Source organism: Salmo salar, chromosome 29 (assembly GCF_965601325.2).
Source record: "Salmo salar chromosome 29, fSalSal1, whole genome shotgun sequence".
NCBI classification, from domain to species: Eukaryota; Metazoa; Chordata; class Actinopteri; order Salmoniformes; family Salmonidae; genus Salmo; species Salmo salar.
Window position 1 is genome coordinate 28312589 of NC_138319.1, and position 24826 is coordinate 28337414.

At 46.2% G+C, this 24826-nt stretch overlaps 1 protein-coding gene across 7 annotated transcripts; it reads left to right on the top strand.

Moving 5' to 3' along the window:
- The first annotated feature begins 279 nt into the window (after positions 1-279).
- LOC106590487 (kelch-like protein 15) lies at positions 280-23509 on the top strand. 7 transcript variants are annotated; one of them, XM_082970770.1, is made up of 10 exons: positions 280-549; positions 1037-1124; positions 4972-5110; positions 5317-5505; positions 8025-8051; positions 8772-8969; positions 9093-9254; positions 17216-17425; positions 19735-19925; positions 20054-23509. In XM_082970770.1, exons 1-10 carry the CDS (start codon positions 489-491, stop codon positions 20895-20897), a joined length of 2109 nt encoding a protein of 702 aa, XP_082826896.1. In that variant the 5' UTR covers positions 280-488; the 3' UTR covers positions 20898-23509. The 7 variants fall into 7 exon arrangements, with proteins under 7 accessions (XP_082826896.1, XP_014037041.1, XP_014037043.1 ...); XM_014181568.3 differs by lacking the exon at positions 8025-8051 and adding an exon at positions 4121-4223 and having other exon boundaries at positions 295-549; positions 8745-8969; XM_045710847.2 differs by lacking the exons at positions 280-549; positions 8025-8051 and adding exons at positions 574-868; positions 4121-4223 and having other exon boundaries at positions 8745-8969.
- Positions 23510-24826: the final 1317 nt, after the last annotated feature.

Genomic DNA, 24826 nt, shown 5'->3' on the forward strand with positions numbered 1-24826 from the left:
TGTGTGAGTGTGTAGGGCTATGTGAGTGTGCATAGAAAAAAATATAAATAAAATACAAGGGTCAACACAAAGAGAGAGAGAGAGAGAATAGTTGATTACAAGGTCAGTATGAGGAAGAGAGGCCTTAATTATTCTGTACTGCAGCTCTATAATCGCTCCTCAATTATTCTGCACTGCAGGTCTATAATAGCAGGTTGGCCCAGTACAGTACACCTGCTTGGTGATTTTGATTGACAGGCTCACTTCACTGCACAACGACGCCACTACAGTTCCGTTCGAATGGGCTATACCTCAGGAAATTACGTCAGTGCAGAGAATAATATGGCGTCTGCAATGGCTATGGATTCCATAGACAAACAGTATTTTGATATCCAGGTAAAAGAACGACAAATTGAAGCCGCAGGGGGATTCTAAATGGACGATAAGGAATCTTCGGCGATGCTTTTTTATTGTCCTTTTTCTTGATCTCGGCTCTAAACCCGCAGCCCATGTCAGAAGGAGCCAGGTCCGTCTGGTCGAAGAGGGGTTGTGGGGACTCGCAGCGCCGAGGTGAGAGACATTTTAGTCTGCTAAACTAGCTGCTAGGTAATTCCACGGGATGTCGTGAGCTACCAGTCACTGTTATTCTTGACCGTTATATTTGAAGAGTTTACATTGTAATACAGTGTGTATTGCCGTTAGCAAGTTGGATAGCTACATTGACTATCAATTTGACAGTCCTGTCATGGCCTTGCGTGAAAAATAATCAAGCTGTGATTCCCTCGACTGCGCGAGCTCACTGGTTAAACTCAGCGTCTACAAAATATATGACTCTGGTTTAGCTAACTTTAGTTTGCTAGCCAACACGATTAGATCAAAAGATTACATGGTGAGTCTATAGACATGTTTTTGAGTCAATTAAATGCACTAGCTAAATTACAATCATGATTTAATTCATATATTTTTTTATTTATTTCTACCTAGGTTTGTAGAACATATGTTTTTTTCTCTCTGTCTATGTCTGTCTATCTCTCTGTCTCTGTGTGTCTGTCTTTAGATCAGGGCAAACATAAACAAAGGAAATGTGAGCGTCCCCTCAGCATGCTGTCAGCTAAACCCGAGACTGGCCTCGAGGCCCCCAAAAGGTACCATCTCCATGACAACCATAACATCCATTCCTGGGGAAAACGGATGTCCCCTCTCATTAAAGCCACGGAAGTTCAAGGCCGACTGCGATACTGAATGCATTGTTAGCAAAAAACAGGAACCCCCATTTTAGTGGATGGAAAAATGGCAATCATCTTGTAAAAAAATTAATAAAAAAACTTTAGAAGATAATCATGGTACCAATAATTGCTTCTAATACACCAGATGTATGTTCTGAAACAGATTATTTTTTAAATCGCACTCAGAAAAAGTTAAGGATAATTTAGTTGCTAATGGTACCCTACCGTTGCTAATGGTAGGCCATCATTGTAAATAAGAATTTGTTCTTATTAACTGACTTGCCTAGTTAAATCAAAAACAGTACCCCTGTTGGCCCTCAAATGGAGTTTATCAATGAGAGGGGCAGCACTGAGCTAGCCTGCAACGTCACTTCCTGGAGTAGCTTAGACTGCGAATGTTATGTCTCCATGAGACGCCATCTTAACTGATTTAATGTGGCTTCAATGCGCTATCAAAACAGTACAGTATGAAGATAGGCAGAATCTGCTTCTCCAATAAAAATCCCTGATCACACTTGTAGGCGACGTCATGGTGACGTTGGCTAGCTCAGCTCATGCACAGAAAAACGTAATCGGGTTGAACAGTCGTTCGCTCCGAACTACGCATGTGCAGGCCGTCAAATCAAAGTCACTCCTTCCATATAAAGTTGTTTTTGACAAAAATGAAAACGTGACAGTTTGTCACTTTCACGAGATTGGAGTAATACTGAAGACATTGGCTCGAATCTAGGTTGTGCCTTTAGATTTTGGGAAAATGAACAACTAAGGAATAATTTTTCACTTCTCTCATTGACTTCTCAAACCCCGGCCTGGTCTGTTTCGCAAGCGTTCCCGGAAGTCTCCCAATGTTGCAGCTCTGGGTTAAGAAACTCTGTGGTGCTATTGAGTCTTCATGTAGGATTGAATGGTGTCACGTGATCGATGACTTTAGGTGGTGGGCTGAAAAATGAGGGAGGAGCTGATTATTTGTATATGTTCCTCATAAAAAGTATATTTCAACACTGTCTGCTCAGGCAAATTTACCGAACTGCTAAGCTTAGAACAAATCAAAACTCCCGTACATACCCCTCATGATGAAGGCAGCCAATGGCCTGCTTCTATCTAGGATGTAAACGCAGCCTACACATATAGCATACCTTGCAATACAATCTTCTCTAAAAACAGCTGGGCAAAATGTATACAATGTGCGCTGCAGTAAGATGACCAGGGTTTGATTATTATATATATATATATTTCTTTTTTTTGTATTTTACCCCCTTTTTGTCCCCAATTTCAATGTTCTCTCATTGCTGCAACTCCCCAATGGGCTCGGGAGGCGAAGGTCGCATCATGCGTCATCCGAAACATAACCCGCCAAACCGCGTCTTAACACCCGCCTGCTTAACCCAGATGCCAGCCGCACCAATGTGTCGGAGGAAACACCGTTCAACTGACGACCGAGGTCAGCCTGCAGGCACCCGGTCTGACACAAGGAGTCGCTAGAGTGTGATAAGCAAAGTAAAGCCACTCCAGCCAAACCCTCCCCTAACCCGGACGACGCTGGGCCAATGAGACTCCTGATCATGGCCAGTTGTGATACAGCCAGGGATCGAACCCGGGTCTGTATTGATGCCTTAGACCGCTGTGCCACTCGGGAGCCCTTAGGGTTTGATTTCCAAACAAGATGAGTTCTCAAATTTCACAATCTGCCCAATACCATGGTGGGCATGCATAATGTTGGATGCATTGGAATATAAGGTATGGAGGAGAATGATAAATGGTCTGCAGGATTATAGAAAAAGCAGTTGGAAAATGAATGTTTGAGTTTTTAATACTAAATGTTCAGTGAATGTGAATACATGTTGGTGGTTTAAATGATTAGCTTAACTTTCCTACTGACCTTCCTTCTAAAAGTTGACGATGGCAAATTCATGCCAATCCATTATTCTACTGCTAACTATGACTGAATGAGGAATGTTTCCCATAATGTACACTACCGTTCAAAAGTTTGGGGTCACTTAGAAATGTCCTTGTTTTTGAAAGAAAAGCACATATTTTTGTCCATTAAAATAACATGAAATTGTTCATAAATACAGCGTAGACATTGTTAATGTTGTAAATGACTATTGCAGCTGGAAACGGAATATCTACATAGTCGTACAGAGGACCATTATCAGCAACCATCACTCCTGTGGTCCAATGGCACGTTGTGTTAGCTAATGCAAGTTTTATCATTTTAAAAGGCTAATTGATCAATAGAAAACCCTTTATCAATTATGTTAGCACAGCTGAAAACTGTTGTTCTGATTTAAAGAAGCAATACAACTGCCTTCTTTAGACTAGTTGAGTATCCGGAGCATCAGCATTTGTGGGTTCGATTTACAGGCTCAAAATGGCCAGAAACAAATACTTTCTTCTGAGAAATAAAGGCTATTCCATGCGAGAAATGACCAAGGAACTGAAGATCTCGTACAACGCTGTGTACTACTCCTTTCACAGAACAGCGCAAACTGGCTCTAACCAGAATAGAAAGAGGAGTGGGAGGCCCCTGGTGCACAACTTAGCAAAAGGACAAGTACATTAGAGTGTTTAGTTTGAGAAACAGACGCCTAACAAGTTCTCAACTGGTAGCTTCATTAAATAGTACCTGCAAAACACCAGTCTCAACGTCAACAGTGAAGAGTCAGGGATGCTGGCCTTCTAGCAGCCTTTTTATCCGGCCAGGAGGAAAGAAGAAATGTAATTTGAGTATAGTAATGGGGTCCTTGGAGTCTCAGTACGCGTTCTCCTCATTCAGGAAAAAGTTATATGCACACATCTGGCCAAACTTTCTCAGTAGCTTTAGGTCTAGGCCACGGCTTGGTTTGAATAATCTTTTGTATTGATTCTCAACATACAGTTTTGATGAACAATTTAATTTTGGGTTTGTCGTCCAGGTGATTCAGAGAAGGGCGTTGTTAGTTTCTCCCCGGACACAAGGGCCACTGTCCTCTGATTGGCTCGGAATACCCCCTCTGACATGCCCGTGGCCAATCAGAGGTGAGTGTGCAGTGTGCGAGCGTGCGTGCGTGTGTGTGTGGGAGTGATTAGAGTGTTTGTGCATGCATTTGTATCTGATTGTTTGTGGGTGGGTTTGCTGCTAGTGTGTGACGCTTCGAACACACCGACAGATTCATTCCATTTTGGTACACCAGAATTACATTCATTTCCAATGAAACGCTGCGTTTGCCTTGCAGCATTGTGTTGCAGAGGCAGTTGCAGTGTGTTCAGTGTGGTGCATAGGTTGGATGTATTGAACGTATGCGTAGACAACTTGACAGAAATAGTAGCAGAAGGTGAATGTTGAAATGTTGTTGCATACATATCCAGATGATGCTGTGTACTATTTAGCTCAAAGACGCTGTCGGGGTGTTCGAAGTGTGTGTGTGTGTGTGTGTGTGTGTGTGTGTGTGTGTATGCACGCAGCACCCATTTCTGTGTGGGTGTGTATTTCAGTGCCTGTGTGTACGAGCGCTGAACTGCTGAGGTGTGAATGTTCTTGACGTCATTCCAGAGCTTTTCACTGAGAGTCTTACACACACGTGTTAGAGAGAAAAACAGCATTGTGTTTGGTCTGTAGTGTGACGGATCCCTTTTGAGTGACATCGTTTTTCTACTCTTCCATCGGTCTGTGGTTGAACAGTAAAGCATTAGTCATATTACCAGTGTGTTATTGATCCCTCTCCTTACTGCAGGTATGTGTTGTCAAAGGGGAGGTGTGTGTTATTAAGCTCCTCTCCTCCTCCAGGTGTGTGATGTCGGGGGGGGAGGTGGAGGTGTACCTGTCCCAGGTTCATGATGGAAGCGTGTCCTCAGGGTTCCGGGCGCTGTACGAGGAGAGGCTCCTATTGGACGTCACGCTGCTGATAGAGGAACACCACTTCCATGTTAGCAACACACACACACACACATATATATATATATATATATATATATATATATATATATATATATATATATATATATATATATATATATATATATATATATATATATATATATATATATATATATATATATATATACATACATATATACATACACACACACACTCTTTCACTAACATGTAATTTAATGTTCTCCCCTCCTCCAGGCACACAAGGCCCTGCTGGCGACCCAGAGTGACTACTTCCGGGTCATGTTCACAGCAGACATGAGAGAGAGAGACCAGGACAAGATCCACATGAAGGGGTTAACGGCTGCCGGCTTCGGCCACGTCCTGAGGTTCATGTACTATGGTTCACTGGAGCTCAGCATGGTCACTGTGCAGGAGATACTACAGGTAACACACAGACCTTTAACCCTCTGAGCCAGGGGTATTCAACCTGGGGTCTGTGGCCCCCCAGGTGTCCGTGGAGGTACTGTAGGGGGTACGCAAAAATATATTTTTTAAAGTGATTTTATTCCCCCACTGTTTTTATGAATATCGCTAGCAACGATAATAAATACATTTTGAATTACGTACATACAGTAGAAAAGATGAGAATATCTTCTAATGACATCAACTTTATTTCTCAACTCCTAATATTGAGCTAATTACTCATTGGAGCTAATTGCACTCACTGGAGTATGTGACAATGAAAAAGAACCTGCTAGTAACAGTCGTAGGTCCAAGAAGTTGCCGCATTTTTTCCAGCACATGGCTAACCTTTGTTTAACCAGTTAAACAGCTGCTATTAGCGAAAATGTGTCTGAAGTGACCTTTCTAGCTAATAGACTGTTAGAGGTTACATTAAGAGTACATATTATTTTATGAGACAATATACAAACTTAAAATAAATAAAAAAAGATGTAAATGTTTTTATTTTTAAAGAGGAATGAAAATGTAAGCGTTTTGAAGGTTATTTGCTGATTTGGAGATCTAAATTGGCCGATTTTTAAGGTTGTCATACGGTAATGGGGTGGGTTCGCCAGAATTTCTTGCAAAACAAATGGGGTTCCCAGAAAATCGGCCAGAAAAAATGGTGTCCCCGCTGAAAAAGTTACTTGCGCCGAATACAACAGGTGTAGACCGTGAAATGCTTACTTATGAGCGCTTTCCCAACATTCCAGTGTTTAAAAGTAAGAAACATTTGCAAAATAAAAAAGGAAATGGTAACACAAAATAACAATAATGAGGCTATATACAAGGAGTACCGGTACTGAGTCAATGTGCAGGGATACGTGGTAGTTCAGGTAATACAGTATGTACATGCAAGTGGGGTGAAAGTGACTAGGCAATCAGGATAGACAATAAAAAGAGTAGCAGCAGCGTGTGTGTTGGAGTGTCAGTGTAGTGAGTGAGGGCTCATGTCAAATATTTTGGGCCTCCTGAGGGGGAAGAGGCATTGGGGTGCCTTCTTCACGACTGTGTTGGTGTGTTTGGACCATGATAGTTCCTTAGTGATGTGGACACAGGAAGTTGAAGCTCTCGATCCGCTCCACTACAGCCCCATCGATGTGAAAGGACCTCCGTTTCCTGTAGTCCACAGTTTGTCTTGCTGACGTTGAGGGAGAGGTTGTTGTCCTGGCACCATAATGCCAGGTCTCTGACCTCCTCCCTATAGGCTGTCTCATTGTCATCTGTGATCAGGCCTACCATCGTTGATAAACTTAATGATGGTGTTGGTGTCGTGCACGGCCACGCAGTCGTGGGTGAACAGGGAGTACAGGATGGGAGTAAGCACACACCCCTGAGGAGTCCCTGTGTTGATGATAAGCATGGCGGATGTGTTGTTGCCTACCCTCACCACCTGGGAGTGGCCCGTCAGAAAGTCAACAGGTTTTAGGTCCGGTATAGAGCGCATTTTACGCCGGACGTAGAGTTACGACCAGTGGTGTAAAGTACTTAAGTAAAAATACTTTAAAGTACTACTTAAAACGTTTTTGGGGTATCTTTACTATAATATTTATAATTTTGACAACTTTTACTTCATTACATTCCTAAAGAAAATAATGTACTTTTTACGCCATACGTTTTCTCTGACACCCAAAAGTATATTTTGAATACGTAACAGGACAGGAAAATGGTCTAATTCACGCACTTATCAGGGGAACATCCCTGGTCATCCCTACTGCCTCTGATCTGGCAGACTCACTAAACACACGTTTCATTTGTAAATGATGTCTGAGTGTTGGAGTGTGCCCCTGGCTTTCCGTAAATAAATAAAAAATTGAAAATTGTGCCGTTTGTGCTTAATATAAGAATTTTAAATTATTTATACTTTTTGATACTTAAGTATATTTTAGCAATTACATTTACTTTTGATACATATAAGTATATATAAAACCAAATACCTTTTAACTTTTACTCAAGTAGTCTTTTACTGGATGATTAACTTTAACTTGAGTCATTTTCTATGAAGGTGTCTTTACTTTAACTCAAGTATGAAAATTGGGTACTTTTCCTGGTGCAACTGGCCCCAGCTGTCTAAGATCTGTCTCTCTCTCCTCACCCTCTAGGCAGCCATGTACGTCCAGCTGACGGAGGTGGTAGAGTTCTGCTGTTCCTTCCTGCTGTCTAAGATCTGTCTCTCTCTCCTCACCCTCTAGGCAGCCATGTACGTCCAGCTGACGGAGGTGGTAGAGTTCTGCTGTTCCTTCCTGCTGTCTAAGATCTGTCTCTCTCTCCTCACCCTCTAGGCAGCCATGTACGTCCAGCTGACGGAGGTGGTAGAGTTCTGCTGTTCCTTCCTGCTGTCTAAGATCTGTCTCTCTCTCCTCACCCTCTAGGCAGCCATGTACGTCCAGCTGACGGAGGTGGTAGAGTTCTGCTGTTCCTTCCTGCTGTCTAAGATCTGTCTCTCTCTCCTCACCCTCTAGGCAGCCATGTACGTCCAGCTAACAGAGGTGGTAGAGTTCTGCTGTTCCTTCCTGCTGTCTAAGATCTGTCTCTCTCTCCTCACCCTCTAGGCAGCCATGTACGTCCAGCTGACGGAGGTGGTAGAGTTCTGCTGTTCCTTCCTGCTGTCTAAGATCTGTCTCTCTCTCCTCACCCTCTAGGCAGCCATGTACGTCCAGCTGACGGAGGTGGTAGAGTTCTGCTGTTCCTTCCTGCTGTCTAAGATCTGTCTCTCTCTCCTCACCCTCTAGGCAGCCATGTACGTCCAGCTGACGGAGGTGGTAGAGTTCTGCTGTTCCTTCCTGCTGTCTAAGATCTGTCTCTCTCTCCTCACCCTCTAGGCAGCCATGTACGTCCAGCTAACAGAGGTGGTAGAGTTCTGCTGTTCCTTCCTGCTGTCTAAGATCTGTCTCTCTCTCCTCACCCTCTAGGCAGCCATGTACGTCCAGCTGACGGAGGTGGTAGAGTTCTGTTGTTCCTTCCTGCTGTCTAAGATCTGTCTCTCTCTCCTCACCCTCTAGGCAGCCATGTACGTCCAGCTGACGGAGGTGGTAGAGTTCTGCTGTTCCTTCCTGCTGTCTAAGATCTGTCTCTCTCTCCTCACCCTCTAGGCAGCCATGTACGTCCAGCTGACGGAGGTGGTAGAGTTCTGCTGTTCCTTCCTGCTGTCTAAGATCTGTCTCTCTCTCCTCACCCTCTAGGCAGCCATGTACGTCCAGCTGACGGAGGTGGTAGAGTTCTGCTGTTCCTTCCTGCTGTCTAAGATCTGTCTGGAGAACTGTGCCGAGGTCATGAGACTTCTGGAGGACTTCAGCGTGGGGGTGGAGGGCGTGCAGGAGCAGCTCGACAACTTCCTGCTGGAGAACTTTGTTCCTTTGATGAGCAAACCTGACTTCCTGCTCTACCTCAGCCTGGAGAGACTGCAGGTGTGGTGGAAGAACTGACTGGCACCCCCTAGTTAACTCTGTGTGTGTGTGTGTGTACCTGAACAGTGATGCTTTGAGCTCTTTAAAACAGGTGATATATTCGTGTGTGTGTGTGTGTGTCAGGCGTACCTGGACAGTGATGCCCTGAGTCGGTTCCCAGAGATAGAACTGTATGAGTCTGTCCAGGCCTGGCTCCGACATGACCGTCGCCGCTGGAGACACACAGACACTGTCGTCCAGTCTCTACGCTTCTGCCTCATGACTGCCGCTAACGTCTTCGAGAAGGTAAGACACACACAAATAGTGTTGTACGGTACACCAGTACTATGGTAGTATCACGGTACCGATGCTTATGATACCAACATTTTAGAGTACCGTAGTAATGTTTCATATGATTCTACCAAGTTTTTCAGCCCACCGATCTAAAGACCCTGCTGGCGCCTGTTATAATATGTTTATAAAGTCAGTTGAATTGAAGCCACATTGACTAGTCTCTGGTATGCACCGGTCCAATGATATCCACTTCACTTTCATGTGTATATCACGTGTGGCAGCTGTAATGAACCAGCCCATCCCCTACCAGCCCTCACTCACCTGCTTCTCTCCGTCCGCTCTTCACATCCCCTACCAGCCCTCACTCACCTGCTTCTCTCCGTCCGCTCTTCACATCCCCTACCTGCCCTCACTCGCCTGCTTCTCTCCATCCGCTCTTCACATCCCCTACCAGCCCTCACTCACCTGCTTCTCTCCGTCCGCTCTTCACATCCCCTACCAGCCCTCACTCACCTGCTTCTCTCCGTCCGCTCTACACATCCCCTACCAGCCCTCACTCACCTGCTTCTCTCCATCCGCTCTTCACATCCCCTACCAGCCCTCACTCACCTGCTTCTCTCCATCCGCTCTTCACATCCCCTACCAGCCCTCACTCGCCTGCTTCTCTCCATCTGCTCTTCACATCCCCTACCAGCCCTCACTCACCTGCTTCTCTCCATCTGCTCTTCACATCCCCTACCAGCCCTCACTCACCTGCTTCTCTCCATCCGCTCTTCACATCCCCTACCAGCCCTCACTCACCTGCTTCTCTCCGTCCGCTCTACACATCCCCTACCAGCCCTCACTCACCTGCTTCTCTCCGTCCGCTCTTCACATCCCCTACCAGCCCTCACTCACCTGCTTCTCTCCGTCCGCTCTACATGCTCGTCTATTCCGCCGTCAGTTTTGAAAAATCTAATTTAGCCGTGATGGCGAGCGGCGATGCAGACCAAGACGCTGAGTCTTCTGTTGTTAGTTGTACATTTGTTATTTTGGAGCAGCGCGCTAAGCGAGCAGTGTTGACGCATTGTATAATTTAATTGCCTGTTTTAACCAAGAGCACAGACCAGTCTGAATAGACTTTGAAAGCTCACTGTCATGCAGCCTCTGAGTGTCAGAGAGGGGAAATGGAGAACTGCTTGGCGACAGGCATGCTTGCAGCTTTACAGCAAAGAAAACGGCTCGTTTCTAGCCTAAACGGTTAAAAACAGATGACCCATATTACAGGAGATGCCTTCCTTTCTTTGTATCAGGATTCACTCACATTTGAATTAATTTCACACATGTTACGGGCCATTTTAAACTAATCCGGGTCGCTAATGATTGGTTTGATAACAAACAACTGGTAACTTGGCAGTAGGTTCAGGCACATCTGACACAGGGGGAAAGGAAAATGGTCTGCTACTCATGAGATGTGCTTCAAAAGGTAGGATTCATATAGGCCTAATGGAAGCTTGAACTATACCAAATCTATTTATTTCTGCTGCTCCTTAAATTCTGTTTGGTGCCAAATGTTTTAAAAGTTGGGAGCAGTGTGTGTTTGTGGGAGAGAGAGAGTGCTGTGTGTTTATGAGAGAGCGGGAGAGAGAGAGTGCTGTGTGTTTATGAGAGAGCGGGAGACAGAGGGGGGTGTGTTTGAGAGGGAGACAGAGAGAGGGGGGTGTGTTTGAGAGGGAGACAGAGAGAGGGGGGTGTGTTTGAGAGGGAGACAGAGAGAGGGGGGTGTGTTTGAGAGGGAGACAGAGAGAGGGGTGTGTGTTTGAGAGGGAGACAGAGAGAGGGGGGTGTGTTTGAGAGGGAGACAGAGAGAGGGGGGTGTGTTTGAGAGGGAGACAGAGAGAGGGGGGTGTGTTTGAGAGGGAGACAGAGAGAGGGGGGTGTTTGAGAGGGAGACAGAGAGAGGGGGGTGTGTTTGAGAAGGAGACAGAGGGGGGTGTGTTTGAGAAGGAGACAGAGAGGGGTGAGTGTGTGTTTGAGAGGGAGACAGAGAGAGGGGTGAGTGTGTGTTTGAGAGGGAGACAGAGAGAGGGGTGAGTGTGTGTTTGAGAGGGAGACAGAGAGAGGGGTGAGTGTGTGTTTGAGAGGGAGACAGAGAGAGGGGGGGTGTTTGAGAATGAGACAGAGAGAGGGGGGTGTGTTTGAGAAGGAGACAGAGAGGGGTGTGTGTTTGAGAAGGAGACAGAGAGGGGTGTGTGTTTGAGAGGGAGACAGAGAGAGGGGGGTGTGTTTGAGAGAGAGACAGAGAGAGGGGGGTGTGTTTGAGAGGGAGACAGAGAGAGGGGGGTGTGTTTGAGAGAGAGGGAGACAGAGAGGGGTGTGTGTTTGAGAGAGAGAGAGGGAGAGGTGTGTGTTTGAGAGAGGGAGACGGAGAGAGGGGGGTGTGTTTGAGAGAGGGAGACGGAGAGAGGGGGGTGTGTTTGAGAGAGGGAGACGGAGAGAGGGGGGTGTGTTTGAGAGGGAGACAGAGAGAGGGGGGTGTGTTTGAGAGGGAGACAGAGAGAGGGGGGTGTGTTTGAGAGGGAGACAGAGAGAGGGGGGTGTGTTTGAGAGGGAGACAGAGAGAGGGGGGTGTGTTTGAGAGGGAGACAGAGAGAGGGGGGTGTGTTTGAGAGGGAGACAGAGAGGGGTGTGTGTTTGAGAAGGAGACAGAGGGGTGTGTGTTTGAGAGAGAGAGAGGGAGACAGAGAGAGGGGTGAGTGTTTGAGAGAGGGAGACAGAGAGGGGTGTGTGTTTGAGAGGGAGACAGAGAGAGGGGGGGGGTGTTTGAGAGAGAGACAGAGAGAGGGGGGGGTGTTTGAGAGAGAGACAGAGAGAGGGGGGTGTGTTTGAGAGGGAGACAGAGAGAGGGGGGTGTGTTTGAGAGAGGGAGACGGAGAGGTGTGTGTTTGAGAGAGGGAGACGGAGAGAGGGGTGTGTGTTTGAGACGGAGAGAGGGGGGTGTGTGTTTGAGACGGAGACAGATTGTGTGAGGAAGGGAGGGAGAGTGTGTGCAACCTCTTCAGCGTCTCATCCCGTCAGCGGGATCAAAATCCAGCGAAAAATCATATCGCCATTAGCATAACAAAATGTAATAATTTGAAAAAAATAAAATAAAAAATTTCAAAAAGGTTTAACAGGAAAAGCAAATCATTAGATTATGTTAGAGGAGTCCATCGTAAAAAGCAGCAACATAGCCATTTTCCGACCAAACACATGCATCACAAATAACCAAAAAACAGCTAAATGCAGCACTAACCTTTTACAAACTTCATCAGATGACACACCTAGGACATCATGTTACACAATGCATGCATTCTTTTGTTCAATAAAGTTCATATTTATATATGAAAACAGCATTTTACATCGGCGTCTGACGTTGACTATTTTCCCGTCAAATGCATCCAGGGAAACAGTGCTACATTTTACTGAATTACTATTCGAAAACATTTTTTGAATGTAATATTGTCATTCTAAGATTTATAGATGAATATCTCTTGAAAGCACCTGTCATACCAGATTTAAAAATAACTTTACTGGGTAATCACACTTAGCGATAAAAGGGGATGCGATACTCAGAAAATGAGCAATTAAATACAGCTCGGCGCCATCTTGGAACAATCGCATTTCACATCTAATGTTGTATAATATTGTCAATAATCCCTTACCTTTAGTTGTCTTCATCAGAAAGCACTTCCAGGTCCACAACAGATGTATTTTCTGTCGAAAAAGTCCATCCTTTATGTTCCATTAGCTTGCTGATGTTAGTGCGTCCGAAGGGCATATCCAACTAATCTGCCTTGCGCGCCACAGTGGTTTCGAAATAATACTTTTTTTTCACATTTAGGTTCGTTCAAACATGTCAAACGTTGTATAACATAAATCTTCAGAGCCTGTTTCAACAAGAGAGCCAATAAGATTCGAGGGGGACGATTTCAATGTGTTTCAAAACGTTTCCAAAGGTGGGGGTAGACAGGGCCGCCGGCGTCATAATGGTGATGGCCCTCCCGCTGTGACCAATTTCCAACGCGTCTCATTCACTGAGTTTCGACAGTAGAAGGATCAAAACACTTTGTAAAGACTGGCGACATCTTGTGGAAGCAATAGGAAGTGCTCAATAAACGATATCTCACGGTGTGAATTATAGGCGACGACGTGAAGTTGAGTCCACAATTCAGAATTCCACTTCCTGGTTCAATCGGTCTCGGGGTTTTGACTGCCATATGAGTTCTGTTATACTCACAGACACCATTCAAACAGTTTTAGAAACTTTAGGGTGTTTTCTATCCACAGGTATTAATTATATGCATATCCTAGCTTCTGAGTCTGATTAGTAGGCCGTTGAAAATGGGCACGAATTCTTTCCAAAATGCGCTGTGGCGCCCCCTATCCTAGGGTAACGTCAAGAGGTTAACTAAAGAGTAAAGAAGGTTTCATGCAGTGTTTTCCCCTTACTGACACAATTGCATTTACATTTTTACATGTTGGTCATTTAGCAGAAGCTCATATCCAGAGTGCCCTACATACAGTGCTTTCGTGTTAAGATAGCTAGGAGGGACAACCACATATCACAGTCATAGAAAGTAAAATGTTCCTCAATAATGTAGCTGTCAGTAGAGTCAGAGCTAGAAGGGGGGGGGTCAAGTGCGAGTGTGCTGGTTAAGTGTATTTTTGTAATTTGTTATCATGTTTGAAGAAGTAGTCTTTCAGATGTTTTCAGAAGATGGGCAGGAACTCTGCTGTCCTAACTTCAGTGGGAAGCTGGTTCTACTATTGGGGTGCCAGGAGAGAGAAGAGCTTGGACTGCGCTGAGCGGGAGCTGCCCTCCCGTAGGGGTGGGAGGGCCAAGAGACCTGATGTGGCAGAACGGAGTACTCGGGTTGTGGTGTAGGGTTTGAGTAGAGCCTGAAGGTAGGGAGGGGCAGGTCCTCTTGCTGTTCCGTAGGTAAGCACCATGGTCTTGTCGTGTATGCGAGCTTCAACTGGAAGCCAGTGGAGTGTGCGGAGGAGTGGGGTGACATGAGAGAACTTGGGAAGGTTGAAAACCAGACGGGCTGTTGCGTCCTGGATAAGTTCCAGGGGTTTGATGGCAGTGCCTGGATTAGGACCTGCACCGCTTCCTGTGTGACGTAGGGTCGTACTCTACGGATGTTGTAGAGCATGAACCTGCAGGAGCGAGTCACTGCTTTGATGTTGGCAGGGAACAACAGGGAGTTGTCCAGGGTCACACCAAGTTTCATTGCACTCTGGGAGGGGGACACTGGAGTTGGCAACTGTGATGGAGAGGTCTTTGAGTGGGAAAACCTTCCCCGGGAGGAAGAGCAGTTCTGTCTTGAGTTTGAGGTGGTGGGCTGACAGCCATGCTGAGATATCTGCCAGGCATGCAGAGATGCATGTTGCCACCTGGGTGTCAGAAAGGGGGGGAAGGAGAACTTGTTGAGTGTCATCCACATAGCAATGATAGGAGAGACCATGTAAGGATATGACGGAGCCTAGTGACTTTGTGTATAGAGAGAAAAGGAGAGGACCTAGAACCGAGCCCTGGGGGACACCAGTAGTGAGACGTGGTGCAGACACAGTTCCTCTCCACGTCACCTGGGTGGAGCGGCCTGCCAGGTAGGATGCAATCCAAGAGTGTACAGAGCCTGAGACGCCCAGCCCTGAGAGGGTGGAGAGGAGGATCTGATGCTTCACGGTGTTGAAGGCAGCGGATAAATCGAGGAGGATGAGAACAGAGGAGAGAGAGGCAGCTTTGGTAGTGTGGAGAGCCTCCGTGACAGAGAAGAGGAGTCTCGGTTGAGTGACTCGTCTTGAAGCCTGACTGGTTAGGGTCAAGAAGATCGTTCTGAGAGACATGCAGATCATTATGCATATATATCACAGGAGGTTGGTGGCACCTTCATTGGGGAGGACGGGCTCGTGGTAATGGCTGGAGTGGAATGGTATCAAACACATGGTTTATATGTGTTTGGTACCATTCCATTTGTGACGTTCCAGCCATTATTATGATCCATCCTCCCTTCACCAGTCTCCACTGATGTATACTCCTTCCTCCCATTCCTCCAAATCACAGGTAAGCCTTTGCAAATATGAGCAAATCAGCCAATCTGTACAGTATTATACACTGAACAGTGTGACGTTAAATTGAATGTGTTGCATTGAGTAGGAGTGTGAATTTCAGTGACAGGTTTTTGCAGAAGGTTTAGAAAACAGGAACAAGCGTCCGGGAGACGGGGCGAACAGCATGATGGGTCACTGATTTTCTTCCCCCGTGGTATTGCGATACTACTCGGTATCATGATACTTGGCCTGGCATTGTATCATTGGTAAAATGTTGGTTTCGTGGCAAGCCTACACATCTATCTACCTACCTACCCACCCACGTCCCTTTTTCAGGACCCTGTCTTTCAAAGATATTTTGTAAAAATCCTAATAACTTCACAGATCTTCATTGTAAAGGGTTTAAACACTGTTTCCCATGCTTGTTCAATGAACTATAATCAATTAATGAACATGCATCTGTGGAACGGTCGTTAAGACACTAACAGCTTACAGACGGTTGTCAATTAAGGTTACAGTTCTGAAAACTTAGGACACTGAAGAGGCCTTTCTACTGACTATGGAAAACGCCAAAAGAAAGATGCCCAGGGTCCCTGCTCACCTGAGTGAACGTGCCTTAGGCATGCTGCAAGGAGGCATGAGGACTGCAGATGTGGCCAGGGCAATAAATTGCAATGTTCGTACTGTGAGACGCCTAAGACAGCGCTACAGGGAGACAGGACAGACAGCTGATCGTTCTCACAGTGGCAGACCACGTGTAACAACACCTGCACAGGATCGGTATATCCAAACATCACACCTGCGGGACTGGTACAGGATGGCAACAACAACTGACCGAGTTACACCAGGAACGCACAATCACTCCATCGGTGCTCGGACTGTCCGCAATGGGCTGAGAGAGGCAGGACTGAGGGCTTGTAGGCCTGTTGTAAGGCAGGTCCTCACCAGACATCACCTACAACAACGTCGCCTATGGGCCCGTCGCTGGACCAGACAGGACTGGCAAAAAGTGCTCTTCACTGACGAGTTGCGGTTTTGTCTCACCAGGGGTGATGGTCGGATTCGCGTTTATCGTCGAAGGAATGAGCGTTACGCCGAGGCCTGGACTCTGGAGCGGGATCGATTTGGAGGTGGAGGGTCCGTCATGGTGTGGGGCGGTGTGTCACAGCATCATTGGACTGCCTGCATTGACAACAAGCTCTATCTCAATGCTGTGCGTTACAGGGAAGACATCCTCCTCCCTCATGTGGTACCCTTTCTGCAGGCTCATCCTGACATGACCCTCCAGCATGACAATGCCACCAGCCAGACTGCTCGTTCTATGGGTGATTTCCTGCAAGACAGGAATGTCAGTGTTCTGCCATGGCCAGCGATGAGCCCAGATCTCAATCCCATTGAGCACGTCTGGGACATGTTGGATCGGAGGGTGAGGGCTAGGCCCATTCCCCCCAGAAATGTCCGGGAACTTGCAGGTGTCTTGGTGGAAGAGTGGGGTAACATCTCACAGCAAGAACTGGCAAATCTGGTGCAGTCCATGAGGAGGAGATGCACTGCAGTACTTAATGCAGCTGGTGGCCACACCAGATACTGACTGTTACTTTTGATTTTGACCCCCCCTCCCTTTGATCAGAGACACATTATTCCATTTCTGTTAGTCACATATCTGTGGAACTTGTTCAGTTTATGTCTCAGTGGTTGAATCTTGTTATGTTCATTAAAATATTTACACATGTTAAGTTTGCTGAAAATAAATGTAGTTGACAGTGAGAGGACGTTTCTTTTTTTGCTGAGTTATATATATATATATATATATCACACACACACTGATACTGTTGCAAGATGAGGCATTCTGCCTTCCTCTATGACATCACCTCTGTCTAATTCGTCATCTCCCTCAGGTGAAGACGTCAGAGTTCTATCGTTACTCTCGACAGCTGCGTCAGGAGGTGGACCAGGCTCTCAGCTACTTCCACGACGTCAACGAGCAGCCACTGGTCGAGACGCGGTCCAACCGTATCCGCTCGGTCCGACCACAGACGGCCGTGTTCAGGGGCATGATCGGACACAGCATGGTCAACAGCAAGATCCTACTGCTGCACAGACCCAAGGTACGATCCTGCTGCCGCACAGACACAAGGTACGATCCTACTGCCGCACAGACCCAAGGTACGATCCCACTGCCGCACAGACACAAGGTACGATCCTACTGCCGCACAGACACAAGGTACGATCCCGCTGCCGCACAGACCCAAGGTACGATCCCGCTGCCGCACAGACCCAAGGTACGATCCCACTGCCGCACAGACACAAGGTACGATCCCACTGGCGCACAGACCCAAGGTACGATCCTGCTGCCGCACAGACCCAAGGTACGATCCTGCTGCCGCACAGACCCAAGGTACGATCCTGCTGCCGCACAGACCCAAGGTACGATCCTGCTGCCGCACAGACCCAAGGTACGATCCTGCTGCCGCACAGACCCAAGGTACGATCCTGCTGCCGCACAGACCCAAGGTACGATCCTGCTGCCGCACAGACCCAAGGTACGATCCTGCTGCCGCACAGACCCAAGGTACGATCCTGCTCCCGCACAGACCCAAGGTACGATCCTGCTGCCGCACAGACCCAAGGTACGATCCTGCTGCCGCACAGACCCAAGGTACGATCCCGCTGCCGCACAGACACAAGGTACGATCCCGCTGCCGCACAGACACAAGGTACGATCCCGCTGCCGCACAGACACAAGGTACGATCCCGCTGCCGCACAGACCCAAGGTACGATCCCACTGCCGCACAGACACAAGGTACGATCCCACTGCCGCACAGACACAAGGTACGATCCTACTGCCGCACAGACACAAGGATACAGCTGGGGGGTACCAACGCTCCTACTGAAGAGTTACTTTGTGTTGAGACTTGTTACAGCCATGCTCTAATATGTCAGGTTTAATGTCTATAATGTAACATTATACACTCATTATACACGTGTCTCTATAATGTCTACAATATCTGTGTGTCTATGATTTGTATAGTATGTATATAACTGTGTTAAAAAAAAATTATTTTACCGTTATTTTACCAGGTAAGTTGACTGAGAACACATTCTCATTTACAGCAACGACCTGGGGAATAGTTACAGGGGAGAGGAGGGGGATGAATGAGCCTATTGTAAGTTGGGGATGATTAGGTGACCGTGATGGTATGAGGGACAGCTTGGGAATTTAGCCAGGACACCGGGGTTAACACCTCTACTCTTACGATAAGTGCCCTGGGATCTTTAGTGACCACAGAGAGTCAGGACACCTGTTTAACGTCCCATCCGAAAGACGGCACCCTACACAGGGCAGTAATCACATTGGGATATTTTTTTTTAGACCAGAGGAAAAGGTGCCTCCTACTGGCCCTCCAACACCACTTCCAGCAGCATCTGTTCTCCCAATCCTGCTTAGCTTCAGAAACAAACCAGCAGTGGAATGCAGGGTGGTAATACCATACTAACATACTGTATACTACATACTTAATGAATACATACTATATACTATTTCATTTTAGTATACTGTGAACAAACGGTTTCTTTTCAGTTGAGTGTACTAGCGCTTCTACTGGAAGTTGATGCTGTTGCTATGCAACTTCTTTTTAGCTTGTTAGCGTGTCTAACAAATGATTAGATGGACAATGTCCATTGAGAACGCTCAACGATTACACCACTTAACTAAGCTAAGAATGACGTGAAAAATAAAGTCAATAAATGTTAGATAGCATATAGTTATATCCAAGTTCGGTGTATTAGTAGCCAACTAACGAGGTAGCTAGCTAACATACCGGTACATACAAGTAACTGCTGTAATGATATGCCGTCCGTAAGGCTAGCATAGCTAACAAATTGTCAGCCAACGTAACGTATTTGAAAAGTAATTACTTTCTTACATTGCTCAATTCTTAACAATTGTCATTCGTTAAAGCATTGAATTTGTATCCGCTCTCGTCGGACTTCGGCTGCATATTTTCAGACATTTTCTTCAAATCTGAATGTTGTGAAGCCTTTCCATTTTCTGAAGAATTTCATTATGGGCCCTAAAAGCATGGAAATAGTGTCCACAGTTTGTATACTGCATATTTTGGCGAATGTAGTACGACATCCGGGAACTTTTGGCATACTGACTACATCCACACTATGACCAATAAGCATACAAACTACATACTCATTTTACGTCACAAATAATGCGGTTAGTATGAGTATTCAAAAACGGCTTATGTCTATAATGTGTCTAATGTATATCATGGCTATAATGTGTCGTATATCATGGTTATAATGTGTATAATATGTCGATAATGTGCCTTATGTCTGTGTCTTATGTATATATGTCCGTTTATAATGCATATGTCTATTTGTAATGTGTGTATGGCCTGTCCGTAGGTGTGGTGGGAGTTGGAAGGTCCCCAGGTCCCTCTCCGACCAGACTGCTTGGCCATCGTCAACAACTTTGCCTTCCTGCTGGGGGGGGAGGAGCTAGGGCCTGACGGGGAGTTCCACGCCTCCTCTAAAGTCTACCGCTACGACCCCCGGCAGAACTCCTGGCTACGCATGGCCGACATGTCTGTACCCAGGTCTGTAGTTGTCTGTACCCAGGTCTGTACTTCCCAGGTGTGACGTGGCTTCATGTTTCTACAAGATCTATTAGGTGTAAAGAAAAGGGGGGAAAAAAACGTTTTGTTTTTTGTGTCTTCACTTCAAGGTCAGAGTTTGCAGTGGGGGTCATCGGTAAGTTCATCTACGCGGTGGCTGGGCGGACGCGGGATGAGACGTTTTACTCCACGGAACGCTATGACATCACGGGGGACCGCTGGGAGTTTGTGGATCCGTACCCGGTCAACAAGTACGGTCATGAGGGAACGGTCCTGAATGGTAAACTCTATATCACCGGAGGAATCACCTCCTCATCCACCTCCAAACAGGTGTGTGTGTTCGACCCGGGACGGGACGCGGGGGGAGGGGTGTGTCTCTTCGACCCGGGGCGGGACGCGGGGGGAGGTGTGTGTGTGTTCGACCCTGGACGGGACGCAGGGGGAGGGGTGTGTGTAGCAGGCTCTGCGGGAGCAGGAACGACGGACACACACAGGATGCGTTCAGCCCGCACCCCCCTCCCCAACACACACACCAGCTGCTGGGAGAACAAGTCGAAGATGAACTACGCTCGCTGCTTCCACAAGATGATCTCCCACAACGGGAAGCTGTACGTGTTCGGGGGGGTGTGTGTGATCCTCCGGGCGTCATTCGAGTCGCAGGGCTGCCCATCCACGGAGGTTTACGACCCTGAGACAGACGAGTGGACCATCCTGGCGTCGATGCCCATCGGGCGCAGTGGGCACGGCGTTGCGGTGCTGGACAGACAGATCATGGTACTGGGGGGCCTCTGCTATAACGGACATTACTCCGACTCCATCCTGACCTTTGACCCCGATGACAACAAGTGGAAGGAGGACGAGTATCCCAGGATGCCTTGCAAACTGGATGGGCTGCAGGTCTGCACTCTGCACTTCCCCGAGTACGTCCTGGAGCATGTCCGGCGCTGCAGTTGAAGTCTGGTTCAGTTCAGACACACCCCTTTAAGGTTTGGGAACGCCCCCCTTTTAAGACCGACTCCTACAGGCTCCAGGTGTGGGCAGGGAGGTGGAGGATTGGTGTTTACAGGTGTGACACTAACACTCTAACACAGAAGCTTTTCAACTAGACACAGACTGAACTAAACATGCCATAGTAATCTGTCCTCACGGGCAGAAAATTGAGCTATGCTAGTGATCAGTGGTGGTGGGCAACTCAAGCTGATCTTTTCAAAATAAGCTTTTCAGAAAAAGGGAAAAATGTAGAAGATTTTTCATGATTCAGCTGGTTTATTTTGGACTGAGGTCAGTTTCATATTGTTGTTATTATGATTCCGTTTCATCCTACAGTCCTACAAGCCCTGTCTGACTGAACCAATAATGTGTATAAACCCTGGATGACTGAAAATGGGGCGCTGTGTTGAAGCCATTTTGGTACTACAGTGTAAAAAAAGATTTTGGAAGCTATAGAAATAAATGTTTCAATGTCTACATGTTTTTTACTAGTATATTATAATGTATAACATATGTTAATTATGTGAACTAAACATACAAAAAAAAGTTTTATAAAAAGTAAATACTTTAGAGAGTACTAATGTTACTGTCCCCACTACAACAAGGAAATACTTAAATACATGTGATTTTTGTCCATTTTATTGGCTAATTAATAGCATCAGCAATCCAGGGTTTATTCATGTCATTGGTCTGAACCATGTCTGTCTGTGTCTCAACCATGCTGTCATGTTCATGTGATGTCATGTAGTCTCTCTGTAACCCTTTCTCTGATGCCGCTTTCAAGACAACTGGGAACTCGTAAATCTACTACCTCTGACTTCAAGACGTGCGTTCAAGACAACTGGGAAATCGGGGGGGAGCGAGCTCCGACTGGGGAAAAATAGTTTTGACCGGTTATCTAATTCGAAAGTCGGAAACTCTGGGATCATCCTAAATCTCTGACTTTCCGATCTGAAGATCACTGACGTCATGATTTGACCTTCCCAGTTCTCTTGAAAGCACCATTTAGTCTGTGGAGCTGGAGTGTGTGTGTGTGTGTGATACGTGAATGAGAAAAATAGAAATAATTATGCACTCATTATACTATTGGGATTGTGAGAAAGATGATCATGGGGATGATTTAGCGTTGTCATGACTACACTGCAATAACACTGTCCTGCTGACAGAGAGCCATGTAACAGGTCAGAGGTCAGGGATGACTGCAGTGTGAAGGTCCCCGTCTCTCTGGCAGTACTGTATGTAAGATTTCACTTTATTTCTTGACGTTAGCCATCTGCTCTGAGTGTTTCTGGGGCAGACTACTGGAGGGTGTGTTAGATGGTAGGAGTTGGCCCCAGAAATGTACCAGAAACAACTTGTGATTCAAAAAATAAAATAGTTGATACAGAAAAGGAGTTAATATTAAAGATCAATTTGAAATAGGCTCAAAACTCCCAGTAACGCATTAACTATTTTTGCCTGATCATATTTTGAGTGTCAAAGGTGATCTGGCTAACTTATGGATCCTACTTTGTAAAGCCCTACTCTGTCTGTCTGTCTGTCTGAGCCAGCTGCAGAATGTGAACCTGCTCATCTCTTTTGTTCTTCTTTTCATGAGCAACAATGAAAAGGGCTGAAGCACGTTCTTCTGCAGTTCTGTCTGTCAGCCATTTTTTGTATGTGTGTTTATCGAGCTCCATCCACCACCAGCTAACTCTGTGTGATTGTGGTTGGGTTGATGTGATTTGCATTTCAATAGAGCAAAGTCTTTATGATACTTTGAGAGATTGTCACTCTTTCTCTGATTCTACAACTTTCCCTCTCTCCTTTCCTCTACCCAGCGTCCTCTTGCCTGCACTCACGTCTCTATTCAATCAAACCTGCAGTGCAGTATTTATGCAGTAGCATACAAACATGCCTTTTCCCCCACAGTCAAAACGTCACAGAGCAGTTTGTAGTAGTGTATAAATACCAGGCAGACCCCCCTCACGGGCAGTGGCTCCATGTGACAGAATAAGATGTGTGCTTGATGTGGGCAGTAGTGTATAAACAGGGACTGTTAACATCACTAAGGCAGCTTAGATGTGATAAGGTATTTTGTCATCTCCCATCTGTGTCTTCGTCTATTTTCTCATGTAAAAATTACTATCGATATCATGAACACTTAGGCCCAGTTGGTTTTCCAGACGTTAAACCTACTTCTGGACTAAAAAGCAATGCGCAATAGTGAATCTCCACTGAAAGTGTTTTTTTTTTTGTCCAGGAATAGCATGCGTCTGGCAAACGGGCCAATATTATGCCAAACTTCAGTCTTTAAATAGCGGACTCCCTCTGCTGGTCAACATGTGTATTACTCCTGCTGTTTTTATTTGGGACAGGGCGTGTCTGTCTGTCATAGCTCAGCATTTATAATCAGCCCTCAGTCTCAGTAGGATAAAATGATAGAATATTGTGGATAAAAACACTCTGTACGATGACTATTTCTAAAAGAAAAAATTCACGAGAAACAATGCATTTACTATAATCTGAGTAGACACTGCTATTTGGAACACTTTGTAATTTCTATCCAGAAATAAATGTTCATACTGTTAAGCTTTTCAGCTTTACTTGAGTGTTTTATTGAATGTGTTGACAGTGGTGTAAAGTACTTAACCAAAAATACTTTAAAGTACAACTAGATCGTTTTTTGGGGTATCTGTACTTTACTATTTATATTTTTTACGACGTTTACTTCACTACATTCCTAAAGATAACACGTGGTCATCCCTATTGCCTCTGATCTGGCTGACTCACTAAACACATGATACTTTTGTAAATGATGTTGGAGTGTGCCCCTGGCTATCCGTACGTTTTAAAAACAAGAAAATGGTGCCATCTGCTTTGCGTAACACAAGAAATATGAAATGATTTATACTTTTGATACTTAAGTACACTGCTCAAAAAAATAAAGGGAACACTTAAACAACACATCCTAGATCTGAATGAAAGAAATAATCTTATTAAATACTTTTTTCTTTACATAGTTGAATGTGCTGACAACAAAATCACACAAAAATAATCAATGGAAATCCAATTTATCAACCCATGGAGGTCTGGATTTGGAGTCACACTCAAAATTAAAGTGGAAAACCACACTACAGGCTGATCCAACTTTGATGTAATGTCCTTAAAACAAGTCAAAATGAGGTTCAGTAGTGTGTGTGGCCTCCACGTGCCTGTATGACCTCCCTACAACGCCTGGGCATGCTCCTGATGAGGTGGCAGACGGTCTCCTGAGGGATCTCCTCCCAGACCTGGACTAAAGCATCCGCCAACTCCTGGACAGTCTGTGGTGCAACGTGGCGTTGGTGGATGGAGCGAGACATGATGTCCCAGATGTGCTCAATTGGATTCAGGTCTGGAGAACGGGCTGGCCAGTCCATAGCATCAATGCCTTCCTCTTGCAGGAACTGCTGACACACTCCAGCCACATGAGGTCTGCATTGTCTTGCATTAGGGGGAACCCAGGGCCAACCGCACCAGCATATGGTCTCACAAGGGGTCCGAGGATCTCATCTCGGTACCTAATGGCAGTCAGGCTACCTCTGGCGAGCACATGGAGGGCTGTGCGCCCCCCCAAAGAAATGCCACACCATGACTGACCCACCGCCAAACCGGTCATGCTGGAGGATGTTGCAGGCAGCAGAATGTTCTCCACGGCGTCTCCAGACTCTGTCACATGTGCTCAGTGTGAACCTGCTTTCATCTGTGAAGAGCACAGGGCGCCAGTGGCAAATTTGCCAATCTTGGTGTTCTCTGGCAAATGCCAAACGTCCTGCACGGTGTTGGGCTGTAAGCACAACCCCCACCTGTGGATGTCGGGCCCTCATACCACCCTTATGGAGTCTGTTTCTGACCGTTTGAGCAGACACATG

Coding starts and splice junctions, on each gene's coding strand:
- LOC106590487 (XM_082970770.1), top strand. CDS start 489: ATGTCAGAAGGAGCCAGGTCCGTCTGGTCGAAGAGGGGTTGTGGGGAC. Junction 1,125..4,971: donor GGCCTCGAGGCCCCCAAAAG/GTACCATCTCCA, acceptor CTCCTCCTCCAG/GTGTGTGATGTCGGGGGGGG. Junction 5,111..5,316: donor TAGAGGAACACCACTTCCAT/GTTAGCAACACA, acceptor CCCCTCCTCCAG/GCACACAAGGCCCTGCTGGC.